The 15,898-nt window shown below is 35.4% G+C and overlaps 3 protein-coding genes across 6 annotated transcripts; all 3 read left to right on the top strand.

Annotated features, from left to right (window-relative positions):
• The first annotated feature begins 1,258 nt into the window (after positions 1 to 1,258).
• Positions 1,259 to 15,047, top strand: LOC132198323 (probable cytochrome P450 6a14). 4 transcript variants are annotated; one of them, XM_059622293.1, is made up of 9 exons: positions 1,259 to 1,412; positions 1,466 to 1,563; positions 12,396 to 12,737; positions 12,797 to 13,000; positions 13,061 to 13,228; positions 13,300 to 13,519; positions 13,970 to 14,191; positions 14,262 to 14,513; positions 14,568 to 15,045. In XM_059622293.1, the coding sequence occupies exons 3-9, from the start codon at positions 12,405 to 12,407 to the stop codon at positions 14,741 to 14,743; spliced, it is 1,575 nt and encodes a 524-aa protein (XP_059478276.1). In that variant the 5' UTR covers positions 1,259 to 1,412; positions 1,466 to 1,563; positions 12,396 to 12,404; the 3' UTR covers positions 14,744 to 15,045. The 4 variants fall into 4 exon arrangements, with proteins under 4 accessions (XP_059478276.1, XP_059478275.1, XP_059478273.1 ...); XM_059622290.1 differs by lacking the exons at positions 12,396 to 12,737; positions 12,797 to 13,000; positions 13,061 to 13,228; ... (2 more) ...; positions 14,262 to 14,513; positions 14,568 to 15,045 and adding exons at positions 2,247 to 2,597; positions 2,659 to 2,862; positions 2,921 to 3,088; ... (2 more) ...; positions 3,729 to 3,980; positions 4,031 to 4,299 and having other exon boundaries at positions 1,364 to 1,412; XM_059622292.1 differs by having other exon boundaries at positions 1,260 to 1,563.
• LOC132198324 (retinol dehydrogenase 11-like) lies at positions 4,441 to 7,772 on the top strand. Its single transcript, XM_059622295.1, has 6 exons — positions 4,441 to 5,014; positions 6,313 to 6,445; positions 6,494 to 6,685; positions 6,743 to 6,901; positions 6,958 to 7,270; positions 7,326 to 7,772. Exons 2-6 carry the CDS (start codon positions 6,325 to 6,327, stop codon positions 7,423 to 7,425), a joined length of 885 nt encoding a protein of 294 aa, XP_059478278.1. The 5' UTR covers positions 4,441 to 5,014; positions 6,313 to 6,324; the 3' UTR covers positions 7,426 to 7,772.
• Positions 9,343 to 11,940, top strand: LOC132198275 (probable cytochrome P450 6a13). Its single transcript, XM_059622212.1, has 8 exons — positions 9,343 to 9,346; positions 9,747 to 10,183; positions 10,240 to 10,443; positions 10,499 to 10,666; positions 10,721 to 10,949; positions 11,015 to 11,236; positions 11,285 to 11,536; positions 11,593 to 11,940. The coding sequence occupies exons 1-8, from the start codon at positions 9,343 to 9,345 to the stop codon at positions 11,763 to 11,765; spliced, it is 1,689 nt and encodes a 562-aa protein (XP_059478195.1). The 3' UTR covers positions 11,766 to 11,940.
• Positions 15,048 to 15,898: the final 851 nt, after the last annotated feature.

The following is a 15,898-nucleotide window of genomic DNA, read 5'->3' on the forward strand; positions in this document are numbered from 1 at the left end:
GTACTTTAATTAACATAATATATCTATTTTCTAATAAAAATAATCATCATCAGACACTTTCGTGTACAACATAAACATACAGTATATCCAGATATAATACAATATAAAATTACATATAATAATTTACTTTTTGTTTTTCTTTGCTATTTCAGACAAACTAAGATTATTTGCGCTACATTCAAATAAATGGTATAATCCCATTTTACATCCCACTTTTCACAATCACAGTCATTATTTATATCAGTATGGAAAGTTTTATTTTTGCAGAGTATAAAGTGGAAACCGTGTACTGCGTATCTCGTTTTTACATGTCTGTTCGCAAAGTGCGCTTGTTTCCAGCTCGGGTTTGTCATTGCGGGAGTATCGTAAAATTGTGGATTAATTTCATTATTTTTGTGGAATTGGTTTTCCATAAATTTTAAATAACTTGCTAATAAAAATAAGCGAACATATTTTTGTTTGGTACTTTGGCAAAACAAAAAGGAAATACTGAAGAGAGGTATTAATGCATGATGGTTGTTAAATTAACGGAGAGATTTTCATGGGACACGTAAATGGAGCACTGAAGCAAAATTTAAATTTAATAAATACCATTTTTTGTAGAAAATAAAAAAAAAATACCAAAATCTATATTATGCCGTTATTTAAAACGCAGACAGCGATTCAATTTGTAAGACATTTCTTATCAAATTCTTAATTTTGGCGGAAAACAATGTAGAGGGCAGGAAACTGCACAATGTAAGCCCGAAGTTGGTGTGAAGCATAAACACAGTTGGCGCCAACATAATGCAGATTTTGGCCACCAGATCCATTAGGCGCCAAGGCCGAGAACGACGTTGACGTAATTTGCAAGTGGCCTCTCGAGCTACACTGGAGAACAAAACTAAAGAAGAGAGCCGACGAATTCGTGAGCCACGGTCAGTGCGACATTATTTTTGGTGCTTCACTGAATAATTTTGCTCTGCGATTGTTTTTGATCCAGGTTGGATCAGGAAGAAACAAAATAAACACTCTCTTCGTTATATAATTATAAAATAATTAAAATATAAAACATTATCAAACCAATCGAGGTCAGTAATTTATTTAAAATAAATTTGATAAATTTAACGTTTGGCTAGAAATAAAAATTTTGCACCGAAACATCAGATAATATTATTTCATATAAAATTACAATTCATAACATTTAAATAAGCAAAAATGAAAGTCAGACTATCCTGCTTGATATGCGAAAAACACCCAACATGATGCAGTTTTTCGCCGCCAGATGCATTAGGCACCAAGGTCGAAAACAGTCGACGTTGGCGTAATTTAGATGTTCTCCATTTGGAGACGCTAGAGATCGCCAAAAAAAGAGAAAGAAGTGTGAATGAAAGATCTGGCAAACTCGCAGTGCAACTTATAGTTTAGGATTGGTGCTGTGGTGAATGAGTCGCGTTTTTGATCGTCTCTAATCTCATAGCTATAGGTGGCCCAACTCACAAGGAACAAACAAGAAAATCAGCGTCCCCTTGAGGACAGCAGTTGCTATTAGTTGAAGCAGCGTATTTTACAGATCAAGTTGAGGTTAGTCACTTGTAATTTGATTTTCAATTAATTAGAGCAATTAATATTTTAATTTAACTTTTGGTAGTAAATATAATTAATAAAATTAAAGAAAAAATTTATATTTGAAAAATATAGAATTTTATTAGCGACCTGCAAATTTTCATGCCGTATATTATATTATAATTGAATATGAAGCGCAAAAAGTTTTTGATAAGGGGGCAAGGTCAAAGTCATTAAACACTAACTATGTTATTTCATTACGTCGTTATTTTCAAAATTACATTAGTACCCAGATGAACCTAGCTGGATACATCAACAAGAAGATAAGATTAAAGAAATGAGTAATAAAATAGGATCATATAAGATTGGTGATCACTCAATAGGTTTGGCAGAAATTTATAAATAACTCTCTGAATCTGCTATATACATTTCTGTTCTTCAGCTTGCATATTAAGAAACGCTATTCCTTTATAGTTATTACAGTACTTAACGTTAATTTTAAAAAGATGGTAAAACAGGTTTTTAATTTGGCTGCTGTCAACAAATGATTATTGAAATCTTCAAGATTAATTATATTTAATTATTGTAGTGTAGTAAACCGTACAAATAGACCAAGGGGACGTGTTGAATCAAATGTATCAATGTCGCAGTAAAAAAATTCTACCGGTAATAATAATGTCGCCTCTCGTTCCTTCTTTCAGAAGATGATTTCTTTTCTGTCTGGCATCCCATTAGGGGTGAAAATCACCCTCAGTCTTATCACACTGTTGACGTACTTGGTCTACAAATTTTTCACAAAGCATTTTGGCTACTGGGAAAAAATGGGCGTGAAATGCGTCAAACCAGTGCCAATTTTTGGATCAGCTTCGTCCATGTTTCTCCTCAAAGAACATGCCATGGACTTTAACAATCGCCTGTACCAAAAGTACGAAGGGGAGCCATTTATTGGACTTTACGTAGGCAGAACTCCTACCCTGCTGGCTTTTGATCCTGAACTGCTCAAGCTGATTTACGTTAAAGACTTTTCCCATTTCGTCGACCACGGATTTAAAGTTATTAATTAATAATTTAATATCCTTTAATTTGTTTAATTACATTTGACTTTGGGATTAGTTTCACGAGGAAGCGGACCCTTTGCAGGCGCTCAGTTTATTTAACCTGACAGGCCAGAGATGGAAGGATATGAGGGCAAAACTTGTGCCCACATTCACATCTGGGAAAATTAAGGGAATGTTCCCTTTAATGCAGGAATGTACCTCACAATTTGAGCTTCATTTGGAAAAACTCGCAACGACTAAGGAAATTTTTGAAGTCAAAGTACAGTTCAAAAATGAGCGGTGCAATAAGAATATAATTAATTTGCAATTTTCATTAGGACCTGATGGGCTGCTTGTTCACAGACATCATTGGAACGTGTATTTTTGGCATCACTTGTAACACTCTAAAAGATCCAAAAAATCAGTTCAGGGTCATGGGAAAAAAATTAATTGAAGTGGATTTTGTGCAGGCGTTCAAAGGAATGCTCACGTTCTTTATGCCTGATGTACGGAATTGAAATTAATATATATACATATTAATTATATGAAATAAAATATGTATGTACAAATAGGTGGCAATGATGCTGAAAATTGCAACCATGCCAAAAGACGCTATGGAATTTTTCAAAAAACTATCCAAAAGTTTGGTTGAACAGAGGAAAACAAGCAAGATGCAGCGCAAAGATTTTTTGCAACTGTTGGTGGAGTTGCAAGAAAAGGGCAGCGTGGCAATTGATGCTGATGACGAAGATCAGCACCAAGCTGAACAGGAAATGCAAAATTCAAGCGCCAGCACATTCAGTGAGAAAAATTTAACTGCACAAAATAAAATTAATAACGATTGCGATCGCACCGAAAATTACAGAAATGTCAGACATTGAATTGGCAGCGCAGGCAACAGTATTTTTCCTCGCTGGTTTTGAGACTTCATCAACAGTGACAACGTTTGTCTTGATTGAACTCGCGGCAAATCCAGACGTACAGCGGAAAGCGCAGTTGGAAATTGATGAAGTACTTGAAAAATATAACGGAAAAGTCACATATGAAGCTTTGAAGGATATGAAATACTTGGAATGCGTTTTGAAAGGTTTTTTCACGGAACCTTTCTCTCAGTCCCATAATGTAAATTCAAAATTTTTCTGGCAGAGTCGATGCGAAAATATCCACCAGTACCATTTTTGAGCCGGGAGTGCACAAAAACGTACACAATTCCAAACACAAATGTGACCATTGACAAGGGGACTATGGTCCAAATTCCAATTTGCTCTCTGCAAAACGACCCCAAATACTTCCCCGACCCTGACAGGTTTGACCCTGAGAGATTCATCGATGACGAAAATTCGCACAAATACCAGTACATTTATTCACCTTTTGGAGAAGGCCCGAGGCAATGCATTGGTACAAGAATATTAATTTTATTATTTTATAAATTTTAATATTTTTCTTAGGTAATCGATTCGCTTTGATCCAGTCAAAGATTGCGCTGCTCACTTTCCTCCGCAATTACACTTTGGTATTTTCACCAAAGACGCAGTACCCCGTCGTTTTCGACAAGTTTCAGTTCATTCCGACAAGCAAGGATGGCGTGTGGCTTCAATTAGAGAAACGCAGCGAAGATTGAATAATTTTTAACTTGTAGCAATAAGTAGTTTGAAAAATCATACTTTCTGTAGATAATTCGTGAAATAAACAGATGTGCGCCATTTTTATTGCTAAATTACAATTAAATAATTCAGCTATAATATTCAGGAATAAATTTTGCTTAACACCCAAATTTCGGGTGAAGTCCAAAAAGGCACTTTCGGCCAAAAGGTGGTGGTCCGGCCACCTTAGAAAATGCCATTTATCAGGTTTGCGAGCCTAGGCAGGCTGAAAAAAGGCCGAAGTATACCTTAACATTGATTTCTTTATTGTAAAAAATAAATTACCGTAAATTACCGACAAAATTATTTTGTTAGACTTTTTTAATTGCTATAGAGCGTGTTTATTTTATTACTTTTACGTCGTTGTTTTTCAGCTTGTCATAATAAAAAGGCAGAAATGTAATAATTTTACGCTTTTTACTGAAATTTAGTCTTGTTTCGATTAAATGCGCATTTTACGCTTATTAATTAAGCAAGGTAGTGGCGTGAAGTTCAACACCAGAACGTCCGGACACCCAACATAATATAGTTTTTCGCCGCTGGATGCATTAGGCGCCAAGGCCGAAAATGACGCCGACGTAACTTGGATGTTCTCCGATTGGAGACGCTGCAGAACGTCAAACAAAACGAAAGAAGTGTGAAGCCTGAGTCAGTTTGACATTACATATTGGATGGTATTGATGCTGCGTTGAATGACTTCTATTTGACAGGTGCCAAGAAAATCGGAGGAAACTTAATTGCTGCCTTAATTGTTGATCTTCAAATTGAATACAGACCAAGCCACTTGAGGTTAGTGTCTTAAATAAGGCTCAAATTTAAATTTTAATACAAAAATATTGCTTGTGTCGCGGCATTATAAGACCGATCACTATAAAACGGCACCTCATAAAACAGCATGCGATTGGCGAGAGGGGCCCCACCTGAGATCAGACGAAATTATCACAACATGAGCGAAAAACAAAAGATAGTTCATAAAATTCTCATAAAGTTATTACTGCATTTCTACAAAAATATAAAATATATGAAAATCGCACTTTTAACTAGAATGTTAATAAAAATTTCAAATTTCAAACACAGTTATGCTCAGTTGCATAAGACAACTATTTAAAAAAATAGTAATAAAATTTAAAAAGAAAAAAACACCTAAAAAATCAATGTGGCGCCGCGCTGACAAAATCTGATAACCAGCGATAATGTTATCATGAATAGTGGCTCGGATAGAGGCTGAAAAGATTTAATTAATAAGGTCTTGGCTTGACTTAATATTTAGCATCAATATGACTTTGAAGAAAATTTATTAGGCAATAATACTTTATCTATATTTTTTTTTTAAATTTGCTTTAAAATTATAAATCCAACATCCAACCTTTTCATTTATGAGCCTTTTTTACCCCTCAATCCTCCTCAATAAGCCACCTGATTGCAGCGCCATAGCAGCGCCTTTGATATAAAAATACTCTCCGGACCCGTTAGTCTGTTTTGGGGAAGCAGATCACCTGCTGCAGGTGTTGGCAAGTGTGAAGAAAGTTTTGATAGTGTCTCTGAGAGCGTCTCGAGAGCTCATCGCATTCAATGGCATCCAGCAAATTATAGTAATATTAAGTTTCTATGGTTCAAAAATGATATATTTTCAATTCGGGTTTTTATCGATTTTTATTGATTTGCTCTAAGAATTATTAATTAATTTAATATGTTACGTAACATTAAAGAAGAAGTTCACGCTTTTTATTAATAGATAGATCAACTTTCTCAGTTATCAATTCACTATGCCCATTTCCCGTTCAATTTAATTAAACAAAACAACTTTTAATTATATAACAAGGCAAAAGTTAATATTTTGTGTTTCACTTCTACTTTGGCCAATGAGGCCTGTATAATCCAACATTCATACGCCCACCGCTGCAGGCACTTTTGTTAGCATTGACCTTCACCATGAGTGCGGCAAAATAATTATATTATTTTTATACGATTTAAATGTTCTCGCGCGTCTCACACTTGGACAAATAAACAATGATACTTTATGTGTTCTAAAATCATCATTAAAAATAATTTAAGCTATAAAAGAGTTATTTTAAATTTTTAAACAGAATTAAAGAGTGATGGGATTATTTGGGAGCGGAAAATGCACCTCAAAAGCCACTCTTGAAGGAAAAACTGTCCTCATAACAGGAGCAAACACAGGCATCGGATATGAGACGGCAAAAGACCTTCTAAAAAGAGGTATGCTTATTATTAAGAAAAAAATAATTTGTACAATTTGTACTACAGGAGCTCGAATAATCATGGCGTGCAGAAACGTTGACCGTGCCAAAAGTGCAGCTCGCGAACTGCAAAAGGAAGTGCTAGGCGGCGAAATTCGCGTTGTTGAACTCAACTTGGCGTCACTTAAATCAGTCAAAGAATGCGCCAATGACATTCTAGCATCCGAGCCGAAAATTCACCTCCTCATTAACAACGCTGGTGCTGAGAGTGGATTTTTCAAAACGAAAAATAAATAAAATTGATATGCTTTTTAAGGCGTCATGGCTTGTCCCTACACTAAAACCGAGGACGGATTGGAAATGCAGTTCCAAACAAATCATTTGGGACACTTTTTGCTCACAAATCTTTTGTTGCCCAAAATCAAAGAAAGTGCCCCAGCCAGAATAATTAATGTTTCTGCTCTTGCACATCGCGGTAAGTTATTGTCTAATTCATCTAACTGGCTGAATTTTGAAAATATTTTATCAAAGCGGGAAGAGTCAACTTTGACGACCTCCAGTCAACGCGTTCGTACAACTCGGTGATCGCATACAGCACGAGCAAACTATGCAACCTGCTGTTCACCCTGGAGTTGCAGGAGCGACTCAAGAACACCGGCGTCGTCACCTACGCCTTGCACCCTGGCGTGGTGGCCACCGAGCTAGGCAGGCACACGCCCTGCGGCTGCGGCTGGCTTTTCCAGAGACTCGGTTGTTTTATCAAAACACCGGTCCAAGGGGCTCAAACGACTCTGCACTGCGCGCTGGACGAGCAACTCGCAGAGCAAAATGAATTTTACTTCAGGTTTGACCTAACTTTTTCGTGTTGGCAAGAAACTGATCTTGCCTAAAAATTTCAGTGACTGCAAACCAGCACACGTCTCTGCAAGAGCGAGTAACAAAGACGATGCAAAAAAATTATGGGAAGTTAGCGAAGAACTTGTCAAAAGCTATCTTTAAAACAACCGCGACTGGCAATTATAAATTTAATTTAATAATAGGTCATACAAATTATGAGATTATCATTATTTTTTTTTTACATAAATGTACTACTTTTATAAAAATCTATTTTGAAACAGAACTTTTTATTTTATTACTTTCTATTTAATTATTTCATAGAACTTATACCTTCTCCAGCACAAGATGCACCTAATAGTTTGAGCTGTATCATAATTTCAACTTCTGAAAAAGTTTGATGCCATATTAATATTTTTACACGATTTAAAATCCCATTATTCAGCCACACATATTGCAGAGTAAAATCATCTTTTGCTATGAAAAAGACTCAATGAATTCATTTACATATTTGGTCTGTGGGCCCAGACAGGCTGAAAAAAGGCTAAAATATCTTTACTCTTTACTGTAAAATAAAAAATAAATGATGGAAGAAAATTAGATTGTTTGAACCCAGTTTAAAACATACTTTAATTATTTAGATGGAGCCCATTTATTCATTATTTTACTTAGGCAGTGCATAAAATTGTTTTCAGCTCATGATTAGAAGGAAGATAATAAGAAATACGTTTAATTAGGAATTTATAATGGGTTGTTGAGCGCATACTATGCTGTATATTTATTTATTTATGCTAAAGAGTATATATCGAATAGCCTGGCATGTAGTTAAACACGTGAACCCAACATAATGTAGTTTTTCGCCGCCAGATGCATTAGGCGCCAAGGCCGACGTTGACGTAATTTGGATGTTCTCCATTTGGAGACGCTGGAGAACGCCAAGCTAAGCGACGAAAGAATAAGTACGGAGCCTAAATCAGTGCGACATTATTGAATGGGATTTGCCTGATTAGATCATTGATGATACTTTGAATGACTCGCGTTTATTATAGTTTCGTATTTAATAGGTGACAGGGGGGACGGACCAAGAAAATAGAAATCACACTCGAGAAGAGTTGCTTAGTGAAGCAGCTCGCGCTGCTGTAATTTTACTGTTGCTCTTTAAATTATAAACCGATCAAGCTGCTTGAGGTTAGTGTCTTGAAGAATCTTGAAGAATTTAAGGCCCAAAATTAAATTATTCCACCAAAACATTCGGCATTATTTACAAAATCCTCAAAAAGTTATCATGACATTAAATTATTCCTGTTTCCGAATTCTTTAAACACTGTGAAATGTAAATACTGCTATTTTTGTTGGCGGTTTTCTTTTCCAGTACCCATACGTACCCGGGATAAAAGATAAGATTAAAAAAGTATTATAAGATTAAACGGCACACTCTCTACAGATGTTTTAGCTTCGGCTAAAATTTATATAAACAACAATTATTGTTTGATAATGTTATTGGCCACTCTGATCCTTTGCGTCGAGTAAAGTAAAATAATATGTAAAAAGGATATTTTGAAGAGAGGAGCAAATCATAGCAAAAATTTAATCATGAGGAGAAGCAATTTAAAATTTAAAGATTTTAAATGACAATTCATAGACCATTTTCACTTTAATTGGCCAGTTTTTGCGCAGATAATTCCATGCAACCCGTACAGCAAAGAAAAAAAACTAGAATGCAGTTTATAAATATTAACCGAGAAGAAGTTTAATTTTTAAACAAAAAAATATGGCACACAAATGTGTAATAAATTCTGAAGCGCAGAATGAGGAAAGCAAGCATCTAAATTTAAATTTCTCCTTAGTTATACAACTTTAATTTTTGTTAATCCTCAAGATTAAATTTTTTATTGAACTAATTAATGACAAATTTTGCAATATAAAAGTTTCTTTGAGGGTTGTCAATTGCACAAATGGGCAAAAAATATATTTAATGGAATTTAGTCTATGGTACAAAAAGCTGTTCATTTATTCTGTCGCCTTTTTCAGGACATGATTTCTTTTCTGATGGGCATCCCACTGGGAGTGAAAATCACATACATGGGTGCGCTCAACAATTTTGCGCTCGCGCTCGCGCTCGCGATCACTGGCAACAGTGCGCTCGCGCTCTGCGCTCGCGATCAAGATTTTGAAAATGTTGCGCTCGCGCTCTGCGCTCGCGCTCAAATTTTTAACAAGTCTTGCGCTCACGCGTTGCGCTCAAAAATATTTTTATCCGAGGAAAAAGTGCGACTTTTTAGACAATTTTTTAATATAACAAAAAATACATCGGCAATTGGAAATGATAAAGTTGAAGTTAAATCACCAAAATTGGGATCAGTTTTAAGTTTTTGGTATAAAAACACTGTTTTTCATTACAATTTTTGATCAAATTCGGGAATTTTTACTCTTGGTTTGAGCGCAAAATGAGCGCAATTGAGCGCTGCGCTCAGCGACCAATGCGCTCGCGCTCTGCGCTCGCGCTCACGATTTTGAAAATCGTGCGATCGCGCTCTGCGCTCGCGCTCATGAGCGCAGAGCGCGAGCGCAGATCGCAGAGCGCAAAGTGCGCTCTGCCCATGTATGGAAAAAAATCACCCTCAGCCTTATCACCCTGTTGACGTACTTGGTCTACAAATTTTTCACAAAGCATTTTGGCTACTGGGAGAAAATGGGCGTGAAATGCGTCAAACCAGTGCCATTTTTTGGATCCGCTACGTCTGTGTTCCTCATCAAAGAACACCCCATGACGTTTAACCAACGCTTGTACCAAAAGTACGAAGGAGAGCAATTTATTGGATTTTACATGGGAAGAACCCCTACCCTCTTGGCGTTTGATCCGGAACTGATAAAGCTGATTTTTGTTAAAGATTTCTCTCATTTTGTTGACCACGGATTTAAAGTAATTTTTTACTATCGTTATTTAATTTATTCAATTATATCCAACTTGATTATCAGTTCCACGAGGAAGCGGACCCCTTACAGGCGCTCAGTTTGTTTAACTTGACTGGTCAAAGATGGAAGGATATGAGAACAAAACTTGTGCCAACATTCACATCTGGGAAAATTAAGGGAATGTTCCCTTTAATGCAAGAATGTACCTCACAATTTGAGCTTCACTTGGAAAAACTCGCAACGACCAAAGAAGTTTTTGAAGTTAAAGTACAGTTCAAAAATGAGTAGGAGCAAATGAAGCTAATTTTAAATTTTATTTTAGGACCTGATGGGGTGCTTGTTCACGGACATGATTGGAACGTGTATTTTTGGTATCACTTGCAACAGTATCAAGGATCCAAAAAATCAGTTCAGGGTCATGGGAAAAAAGTTATTCGAGCTAGATTTTGTGCAGGCGCTCAAAGGAATGATAATATTCTTTATGCCAGATGTACACAATGATTTTTAAATTTAAATTACAAAATTTTATAACTATATCATGTAGATAGCGATGAAGCTGAAAATCGCATCAATGCAGAAAGATGCGATTGAATTTTTCAAGACTTTGTCAAAAACTTTGGTGGAGCAGAGAAAGAAAACCAAGGCTTACAGAAAGGATTTTTTGCAACTGTTAGTGGAGTTGCAAGAAAAAGGCAGCGTGGCAATTGATGCTGACGACGAGGATCAGCACCAAGCTGAACAGGAAATGCAAAATTCAAGTAGCAGCACATTCAGTGAGATAATTTCAACTGTGACAAAATTAAATAAATAGCGATTGCAATCGCACCGAAAATTACAGAAATGTCAGACATTGAATTGGCAGCACAGGCGACAGTATTTTTCTTTGCTGGTTTTGAAACATCCTCTACTTTGACATCGTTTTCCTTACTTGAACTTGCAGCCAATCCAGATGTACAGCAGAAAGCGCAGTTGGAAATTGATGAAGTCTTTGAAAAAAATAACGGAAAATTGACTTACGAAGCTTTGAGGGATATGAAATACTTGGACTGGATTATGAAAGGTTTCTTATTTGATGCACCTTTCAGTTTTAAATTTTTATTTATTACAGAGTCGCTCAGAAAGTATCCACCAATACCTATAATAATTCGAGAGTGCACAAAAACGTACACGATTCCAAACACAAATGTGACCATTGAAAAGGGGACTATGGTCCAAATTCCAATTTGCTCTCTGCAAAACGACCCCAAATACTTCCCTGACCCCGACAGGTTTGACCCTGAGAGATTCATTGATGACGAAAATTCGCACAAATACCAGTACATTTATTCACCTTTTGGAGAAGGTCCGAGGCAGTGCATTGGTACAAGAATATTAATTATATTATTATTATTTTGTTTTATAAATTTTTTGTCTAAGGTAATCGATTTGCTTTGATCCAGTCAAAGATTGCGCTGCTCACTTTCCTCCGCAAATACACATTGGTATTTTCACCAAAGACGCAGTACCCTGTCGTTTTCGACAAGGTTCAGTTCATTCCGACTAGCAAGGATGGAGTGTGGCTTCAGTTAGAGAAACGCAGCGAAGAATAATACTTTTAATTATTATTTTATGAATAGTCTTTAATATGTAACACCGCAATGATGTAAAATATTTTGATGTTCATAAAAATATTATTTCATAAAAGCAAAATTTGTGGAATTTCTTGCATATAATTATAATGAAAGGAATAAATAAACAGATATTATAAAATTATAACAGCTAAAATATTATGTTTCTATTTAAAGACTATGAAATCTTGAATATATTAACAGATTTTTCAATAAAACATCAAAAAATGTAAAAGATAATATCGAATTGCAAACGCCTTATTAAGTTGTAAATACTGTGCCGCCACACAAATGGCCAAAGCAGGCTGCCGCTCCACTTAGGGGTTGAATACAAGAACTTTTAAATCATTCATTAACAGTTCATTTTCTAAAAACTATAAAAAAGAGAGACCAAAAAACTAGTAATAAATAAGAAGTTTAAAAAAAAACATTTTCACTAATAGATTCATCACGAAAGAAATTGAACATGTCAAAACAACTTTATGCCTCGTCATAAATTGTTAGTAAGCTTGTTCAAAAAAGTCTTATCACATCATTTGATAAGAAAAATTTCATCACTTTGGTGTATACTACAAAACCTTATCAAATATAAAAAAAAATCTTTGTTTTCAGATCAGTGCCATGGACGTGCCCTTGGCCCTTCAAGTCACGGTGGCTTTAGCAGCCGTCACGCTTTACCTGATCTATCGCCACTTCACCGAGCACTTTGATTATTGGGAAAAGAAAGGCGTAGTGTTTGTCAAGCCATGGCCTGTTCTGGGATCAATGAAGGAAGTGTTGATGGTCAGGGAGCACCTGGCGGAGTTCTTCGAGCGGCTTTACATAGAAAACAAGCCGCACACCTACTTTGGCTACTTCATGGGCAAGAAGCCGGGACTAGTCATCACCGAGCCTGAGATGATCAAACACGTCTTGATCAAAGATTTCTCTCATTTCGTGGATCACGGATTTGACGTAAATATAAAAATAGAAATATTTTCAAAAATTTGGACTTGAATTTTAATATTTTTTAGATTCACGAGGAAGCAGATCCAATGCAGGCGAAAAACTTGTTCTTTCTTGAGGGCCAAAGATGGAGAAATATGAGGGCAAAACTTGTGCCCACTTTTACTTCCGGAAAAATGAAAGGAATGCTTCCTCTTATGCTGGACGTGGCAAAAGAATTTGAATCAAAACTAGAAGTATTGGCAAAAGAGACGGAAGAATTTGAACTCAGGGTATATTATGCAACTATTTAATTATTCTTAAAATAATTTACAATTTTTTTTTTAATTTAGAGGCTATTTGCTTGCTTTTTCACGGACATAGTTGGCACATGCATTTTCGGCATTCAGTGCAACTCGATAAAAGATCCAGATGTTGAATTTCGGCGAGTATCTCGAAGGCTGATTGAGCTTGACCTTAAAGGTGCAATGAAAGCAATGGTCACGTTTTTCGTACCTGAGGCAAGATATTCTATATATCTCTATTTTTTTTTTCATAGAATAACAATTAATAATTTGCAAAAAATCCATAGTTGGCATTCAAGCTTAAATTGGGCTTGATTGATAAAGAAGCCACAAACTTCTTCCGTAAGCTCGTCAAGGATGTCATGGACATGAGAAAAGCAAGTGGAAGTAGCCGCAAAGATTTCATGCAGCTCTTGATTGAGTTGAAAGAAAAAGGACAGGTCGCAACCGACGAGGCCGACTTGCATGAAATAAAAGGAGAAGTGACCTCATCGGACACAAATATTAGTATGCAAATAGTTTTAAAATGAATTAAATTATAATAATTGATTTTATTTTAAAAATATATAAATGTATATTGCGCTTTTCTAAGAACTAATTTTAAGAGCTCATATTAAACATAAATTTCAGGAGCTTTCAATTTCTTTGAAAAAGTTCCAAAATTGAATGAGTTGTATAGATCATCTCAAAATTAACTTCCAACCATCAATATTCTTAATTAATCTCACTAACAAAAAATATTAATTTTAAATAATTAAATAAAAATATTTTGAATTTGTGCCTATATCGCCAACTGTTTAATTGTTTATTTTTAAATAATGGATGTTTTCTCCTTTACAAAAACCTCAACATTTTGTAACCTAGATATTTAATCATTTAAATCTGACAAGTGTAAATAAATGTTTTATAAGTTTTCATAAACATAAAAATGCTCAATAGTTAATTTTAAATGTCTAGAGCTAACCCACGACGATTTGACTGCGCAAGCCACGGTGTTTTTCCTTGCGGGATTTGACACCTCGTCAAGCGTCTCCAGTTATGCGTGCATGGAACTGGCACTGAACCCTGACGTACAGAAAAAGTTGCAAGACCACATTGACGAGGTACTGGAAAAGCACCAAGGAAAAGTGACATACGAAGCGCTCAAGGAAATGAAATATTTGGAATGCGTTTTAAATGGTAAAAACAGCCAAGAATATCTCATTAAAATAAGTACTATTTTTTTTTAATTGAATAATAATTTTGGCAGAAACCATGCGGATACACCCCGTCGTTGCAAACCACATCCGGAAATGCAACACAAAATACACACTGCCTGGCACTGACCTGGAAATCGACCCTGGAGTGCTAATCAACGTCCCTGTCAGTGCCCTGAACAAAGACCCAAAGTATTTTCCGAATCCTTTGAAATTTGACCCGGATCGATTCTTAGACGAGCAAGTTGTCCAGCAGACGCAGTTCATCTTCACGCCGTTCGGAATCGGCCCCAGACAATGCATAGGTAATTAAATTTTTGAATGGTTATAATTCTTATGTGAAATCGAATAAATTGCAGGAAACAGATTCGCAAAGCTGCAAAGCAAGCTGGGCCTGGTGACCATTCTGAGGAAATTCACATTGAATTTAGGCTCAAAGACCCAACTACCATTGAAGCTTGATAAGCGACAATTTATTGCAGCAGTTCAGGGTGGATGCTGGGTCACGCTGACTCCAAGGAACGTCAATTATTAGTTCTTATTAGTTAAAAATTTAGCATGTAAATTAATGGTTTTTTTAAACACTTTTTTTTTATTTTATTAGATGCTGATATTTAATTTATTGGGGAGATGCTAGGTAGCACCAGAAAATTAATCAGCTAATTTAGGATTGAATATTCCCTGATTTTTAGAATATAAATTCATAAAAATACAAAGAAGTTGAAATGATTTTAATCTTTCTAATTTCAGATGGGTTCTAAATATTTGATTTTAAATGAAAGACTAAATCTTGATATTTAAATAGATAATTACGTAATTTATAATAAAAACATATTTAAGTTGCATAAAATGTCTTTAATTTGCTCCTGACCAGATTAAGACCTGATGAAATACGTAGGATATAGTCGAAAGAGAGCGAGTTCAGTGCGTGATTACAAGGAGGGCTGCTTATATTATGGAGTTATGATGTGTTGTCTACACGGTGCATGCAATTTTTTGAATTTGGTGCAATTTAAGGAGGCAATAAATTATGGCGTTTAACAAATTCACGACGCTGAAATCCCTAACAATGTTTTGTTTGCAATTATAAATTAATTATGCTCTATCTACATCTGATAATTAATTAAGAACTTGATAGTTTTAATTATTATTAACAAGATCACGTCAATCACACTTTAATTAAAAAAAGTGTATTTTTATAGCATAAAAAAAAGAACTTAAAATTTATTTGCACTTTTCAAAGATAGAGAAAGGAAGAGTCGTCGCATACACTCGCCCATTGAAATCTCTCTCCAACATTTGCGTCAACCTCACATTGTGAAGAAAATCCAGGATGAAATCGACAGAGTGGTTGGAAAAGGAAAATTAGTTACATCGGAAAATAAACCAAAGTAATTGAGATAACTAAAGTGGGTTAAAGAAATTTAAATTAAATTTCAAAGCATGCCGTTCACTGTAGCGGCGGTTAACAAATTTCATTATCTGAAACTTTTTAAATACAGATTAAATTATTACTTTTGAAACTAAAAGGCAAAGATTCTCATAAAGAAACAAACCCTGTAAAATTCCTCCGCTGTTATTGTTTTCAAATAATTTTCTTTTGAAATACATTTATCTCTCATTTTGTCCGAACATCATTATATTAAGCGGGTTGCTGGAAATTTGGCGCTTTTGTTGTTAACATTTGGCA

The sequence above is a fragment of the Neocloeon triangulifer genome, unplaced genomic scaffold, assembly GCF_031216515.1.
Source record: "Neocloeon triangulifer isolate White Clay Creek 2 clone unplaced genomic scaffold, ASM3121651v1 ptg000012l, whole genome shotgun sequence".
Classification (NCBI taxonomy): Eukaryota; Metazoa; Arthropoda; class Insecta; order Ephemeroptera; family Baetidae; genus Neocloeon; species Neocloeon triangulifer.